General features: G+C 33.7%; 1 protein-coding gene across 1 annotated transcript; it reads right to left on the bottom strand.

Annotated features, from left to right (window-relative positions):
* Positions 1 to 3,419: 3,419 nt before the first annotated feature.
* On the bottom strand, positions 3,420 to 6,010 carry LOC108377567 (uncharacterized; the record flags this gene model as incomplete). The annotated part of the gene is made up of 6 exons (XM_017633834.1): positions 3,420 to 3,551; positions 3,624 to 4,170; positions 4,256 to 4,501; positions 5,179 to 5,298; positions 5,362 to 5,526; positions 5,610 to 6,010. Coding segments are annotated over 6 exons (1,611 nt in total), but the record flags the coding sequence as incomplete, so codon positions are not given.
* Positions 6,011 to 6,018: the final 8 nt, after the last annotated feature.

Genomic DNA, 6,018 nt, shown 5'->3' on the forward strand with positions numbered 1-6,018 from the left:
AAGCAGCATGCACCACCTGAAAGCACTCTTAGAGAGAGTGCGTCAGTGAGTGAGAAATTAGTAGTGGGTGGGTGGCTATAGATCTGCTTCTATGGCTGCTCCCACGTGAAAGCACATGAAAATTGCAATAATCATAAAGAGATGTGGAAAAGTGCATTTGCATTTGCATTGCAGTAAGCGAATGTGGGCTGCTGGTGGCATAAACACTGAACTGAATGAAATTCGCCTTTGCATACATACATATATAGTATACAAATGCATGTATGTTGAGATGAGTATGCGCTTGTATATCTTGCAACCAGATAAACATGTTTATGTGCTTTTATGTTTGCCAACTGCTGCTGCTGCCACTAAAATTTGTGGTCAACAGCAAGCAACAACTGGGTGCAACACAAAACTATACACTGCCGGAACAAGGTATTGGCACAGCAAATTTTTCACAATATATGCAACAATTTCCATTCTTATATTTTTCTGCTAATTTCATATAAAAATATGGTTCATTCTATAATAAAAAACATAAAAATATAAACCCTAAACTTTGTGCAAAACTCGCGAAAATTCAGCAAATTTTCAACTTTTTAATCAGATTTTTTAGAATTTTTTTGGGTATGCAGATTTTTAGCCCAATTAATTTTATTGTAATAAAGTGCAAGGTTTAAGTAGCTAGGAATTACCGTTGATTCGTGGCAATTTTTTTTCATGCAGTCTCTTCCATACACATTTTTTTTTTCGAAAATACTTTATATGGAAAAAATGCAAAACACCTTCATTAAAAAAATTCTCAAAAATCAACACGATCACGAAAAATCAACTCCGAACTTGCATTTTTTACTAGAATTTAATGGGCTGTAAAACTGCATACTCAAAAAAATTCTAAAAAATCTGATTAAAAAGTTGAAAATTTGCTGAATTTTCGCGAGTTTTGTACAAAATTTTAGGCATTATATTTTTATGTTTTTTGTTGTTGAATGAACCATATTTTTATTCAAAATTGGCGGAAAAATATTAGAATAAAAATTGTTGCATATATTGTGAAAAATTTGCTGTGCCAATACTTCGTTCCGGCAGTGGATATGTATATGCAGCGGCCAGCAATAGAGCAACAGGTCTTTGTTCTACTTGCGGCAGGTCGTGCGCTCATTTTGTATTCATTGCTGCTGGTAACGCCAGCACATACATATGTACATATGCATGTATGTATGCATTTACCTAAATGCTGCTGATGATCATCACGATGAAGATGATGTAGTTACTAGTTTTTGTTACTGCTCTAACTGCTGTTACTGCAGCAATAACAATTTACAATTGGGCGTTGGTAATGTAGCGCAAAGAAGCTAATAATGAAAGTTACGTGACAGCGTAATGAAATAAAAAATGTACTAAGAAATTTGCTACGGCGTAGTAGAAGAGTTCAAATGAAGGCAATGAGGATGATTTGGGTGTCATTTGGTCATTGCGTGATTGTTTGGTAGAAAAAAAAAAATCAATTTAATAGAAGTGTTTGGTTGTGGCGATTTGCTTTATTAGTAACAGGAAATAAATTTGATAGGATGGCAGTTTTTTCTCCCTCTTCTTGACCAGCGGTCCATAGATGTTTATCTTCTGTTCCAACTGACATTTTGTAATAGTATTGTATACTTATTGTCTTTTTCATAAACAATAATTTAAAAAAAATTGTATTTCCTTCCATTTAAGCAATATAGGTTCTAAATATGAAAAAAATCGGACCATAAATACGGATTTTCTAAATATCTCGACTCCTGCAGCATCTTTCGGGCAAAATTTTTTATGGAGCTCCGCCTTTCCATGTACATAAGCAGGGTTAGGATTTGAAGGCATTTGCCTATTTTGTCTACGTAGTCGTTTCTGTAAACCAAGTTAAAGAATCACACGTTTTATGTCTTCATTTATTAAAAATTTTAATTTTAATTTTGCCTTTTTTTGCCTTTTCTGCTTTTTTAATATATATCTCTTCATAGAAGTTCGCGGTATTGTACCAATCGTGTGACTACAAAAAAATTGTCGTCCCAATTTTTTTTTTACTTTGTACCAACAGCCCGCAAGTACAAATCTGTACAAAATTACGAATCGTGTGATACTGAATTAAAATGTGCAATATTTAAAAAAATGTAACGAAATTTCGAGATTTTGTAATTAGATTTCCTAGAAAGAGTATGTAGTTTTGTAGCCAGTTGGATTCCAGTAGAATAAAGTACAAGTTTCAAATGGCTAAAAATTATGGTTGATTTTTTCGAATTTTCAAAAAAACTCGAAATTTTTACGAAAGCTCTTGAACATTGGAAAAAGTTGAAAACTTGGATTTACACGCGGTTTGTTAAAGAATGAACTATATTAAAAAAAAAAAACAAAAAATAAAAATAAAAAAATATGTTAAAATTTGGCACAAAGTGGTGCGCGTCTATAATTTTTTTCTCACTATATGGATTTTTTTGTATATTTAGTTGGACATCACATTATACTAAAGGTATGTATATAAAAAAAAAAATAAAAAATAAATGCCTTTTTTTGCTTTTTTTGAAAGCTCATTTTGCCTTTTTTCAAGTTTTTAGCGCCTTAAAATCCTAACCCTTTACATAAGTAATATACATTCAGCATATGAAGCATTTCGGACCAAAAATACGGCTTTTTCAAATATCTCGACACCTGCGTCACCTAGCGGATTAATTCTTCCTCTTTCATATTGCATTGTCATCGGGTTCTTAGCTAAGTCTTAAGCTTCACGTATCGTTAAAAATCACGCTTGTTAAAAATTGAATGTATGAATTGATTTCACACAGGTGAAATCTAAAAAAGGTTTTAAAAATAAAGTAGCTTTAAAAAGCTTTATAAAGTGATAGGGATATTTATTGTACTTTTGGGATTTTTCGTTTTTTATTTTTCGTGACTTTTTCGGGAAGTTTTGGGGATTTTATCTGGATTTTTCGGAATTTTATTTGGCGAGACTTTTCGGATTGTTTATGTATAATTTTTTGGAATATTGTAAGCTTACTTCAAAGCTTTTCGAAAATTTTCGAAATTTTTTTCGGAGATTTTTTTTTCCAATAAGTTTCAGTTCTAACAACAATTTACATCTTAATTTTACCCTGTGTATGCATACTCGGTGGGGTATTTTGCTAAAGACTATTTTTGTGGAAATATTTTAGCAGGGTTTGCAAACCGAATTTTCAACTTTTATTATAGAATTTTTTAAAAATGCTTATAATTTAAAGTCATAAAATATTTACTTAGCTCTTATAAAAACTTGATTACTCGGTTTAAGACGAAATATATTTCTTAAGAATTACATACATACATGCTTATAAAATATACAAAAACGTTGAATATTAGAATCAGGTGGAAATTTTATCAAAACTAAAATCTATATGTACAATGTTTCCGTACACGAAGTTCAAGCTTTAGGCAATTTTCCGCTTGTCTTGATGAATGATCAGCAGTCTTGATAAATTTTGATAGGGTATATCGAAGAGTAAAGTAAAAAGTGTTGAAAATAACACTAAAGTTACAACAACTCCGATGAATTCGAACGCCTGTAAGACAAAAAGAAAAAATAAATCAAAAATAAAATAAATAAACAATTGATTCGAGTCCTTCATACTCACCAAATTCAAAGGATTGGCATACAAATGCGATTGGCTAAAACCTGTCAACGCAGATATGAAAATTGGATTCAACATAAACATTGCATAAACAACTTTGTTAAATTTCTGAAACACAATGGACTCGAAGAAACGAAAAAACCAACGTATTTGGCCATACGCGTTACATACAATTAAAATACTACACGCCAGACTGAAGATAATCCGTTCCAATAGCAAAATTGAAGTGGCTGCCAGCGGCGAAAGACTGTTACAGGGTGGCTTCAATATACAGCCGAGCACTACTAGCGGCAGCAAAAGGCCAAAAAATCGCTGAATACTTTTACTCAAAGCAAATGGTAGTCGCCGCTGCTCTACGAACCACCAGCCAGCAATGCTGCCGCAAATGTAAGCCAAAATGCGTGACAAAGGATTGATGTAGATTTCTGTCAAATAGGTAAACGTGGATTCGAGTGTATGATCGAAGTTCAATTTGAGGCCGATAAAGTAGGTGTACAAAATATTGGCGATGACGAGCGTAACAAGACAGAGTTTTGTACGTCGCGGGTGTCTGAAGAAGAAAGTCGAATACGAATAGTTCAAATTTGTTATTGCATACTTTATTTAGTAAAAAAAAAAAAAACAAAATTACTTACTTGACATATGTGAAGAGCAAAATGCTGGACAATAATGAAAATTGCATGTCGCATGCCAGCGACCAGGTCCACATACCACAAGCATCATTGAGATCGTAGAAATTTTGTATAAATAATACATTTCGCCACCAATATTTTGCGCAATTCACTTGAATTTTGTGTTCGATGTGGAATAAAGTGGTGTTGTCGGACAATGCCGCACCAAAGTCTGACATGGCGATGACTAGGAAATACATGGGGGCCAGTCTGGGAAGCAAATAAAAATGGTTAGGTCTTGGGGTACAAAGATTTCTACAAGCGGCATTAAATGTGGGCAGCCAGCAACGTGGAAAGACTAGATTAATCTAGCATTACCAGATCTAGTTGCTAACTTCCACCAGGGGATCCTTGCCCATCTTAGGGTACCATTAATAACAAACATTTCATCAGATTCCGAGTTCTGAAAGTCAATAGTAATCTAATTTCTTGTTAAGAGATTGTTATAAGTATTAACTTAGAGTAAGTCAGCGTTCTTATATTTTTTTTATAAATTTTTAAAATTTTTGGTAAATTTTTATTTTTTTATGCTAATTCTTTATTTTGTTTTTTATGCTGTTTTTTCAAATTTCTATTTCTAATATGACATTGTAAATAACAAAGCTTGCAAAGCTTGGTAAATAGCAAAGCTTGCAACTAACTCCAGAAAATACGAATTTTTTAACCGAATGGTCTGATAAAAATGCAAATATATAAAAGAATTTTTTGTTTCGTTTTTTTAAGCCTTTATTTTGAAAAAAAATATATATATATTGAAAATAAGATCCACTTATCAGCATGTGACAACGTTCAAAAAATAAAAAATCAAAATAGTCGAAAGTTCTTAAAAAACTTGTACAATAAATATGTCGCAAAAATGCTGGCTAAGGGTTAAAGATGCTACTTACCTCAAATAGCGATGAAATAAGTGGGCTCCAATTAACTTTAAATTTTGTACGAAATTGTTCTTACGTATCATCGCCAATAATTTTGCGTTCCGAAAATGATTGTATGCTTGCAAGAAGCCGCTTTTGAAAAAGAGTTTTAAATTTAAAAGTAAAATATTTCCGTCTTCGATACTCCTTAAATACCTGAGCACAAAGAATATATCCACGAATATATCTACATTTCCGATCTGCACTTGATAGTTGAAAAGCGTCAACTTGTTTCTTGTACCAGTGCAGAGAAAAACCAAATAATGATAGAGGATGACGCATAAAGTGCTACCAAAACGCAAACCATTGAGAGCGGCAAATGTGTGAGCCGATTTAGGCGGCGNTAATGATAGAGGATGACGCATAAAGTGCTACCAAAACGCAAACCATTGAGAGCGGCAAATGTGTGAGCCGATTTAGGCGGCGCAAAAATGAGCTGCCAATTCGCTGCGATATCAAAACAGGTGATAAAGCTTCTCCCCTCAAATTGTTGCTGAATAACTGCTTGTGAGTTGGAGTCCCCGGTGTAGTGCGAAGAATTACTAGACTTAGTGTCCATGGCAGCTAACACTTCAGTTGTCTTTTTCTTGACTGCTTTCATACATTCCGTCTTTCTGCTAGACACAGCAACAGCTGTTAGACCAATTGTCACAACTACAAAAGCGCAGCATATATAGAACGAGGGTCTCATGAAGACTGCCGCCTGCCACTGTAGATCCTTCATGTAGTCATACTGTAAATGCATTTCGAACAGCTCATTGCCAGCGAAGAGTCCTCTACTCAAGTAGGTTTGCATGAGGCGGCGAACATCGT

This window comes from Rhagoletis zephyria, unplaced genomic scaffold (assembly GCF_001687245.7).
Source record: "Rhagoletis zephyria isolate East Lansing unplaced genomic scaffold, Rhagoletis_zephyria_1.1 Rzeph_scaffold_12316, whole genome shotgun sequence".
Classification (NCBI taxonomy): domain Eukaryota; kingdom Metazoa; phylum Arthropoda; class Insecta; order Diptera; family Tephritidae; genus Rhagoletis; species Rhagoletis zephyria.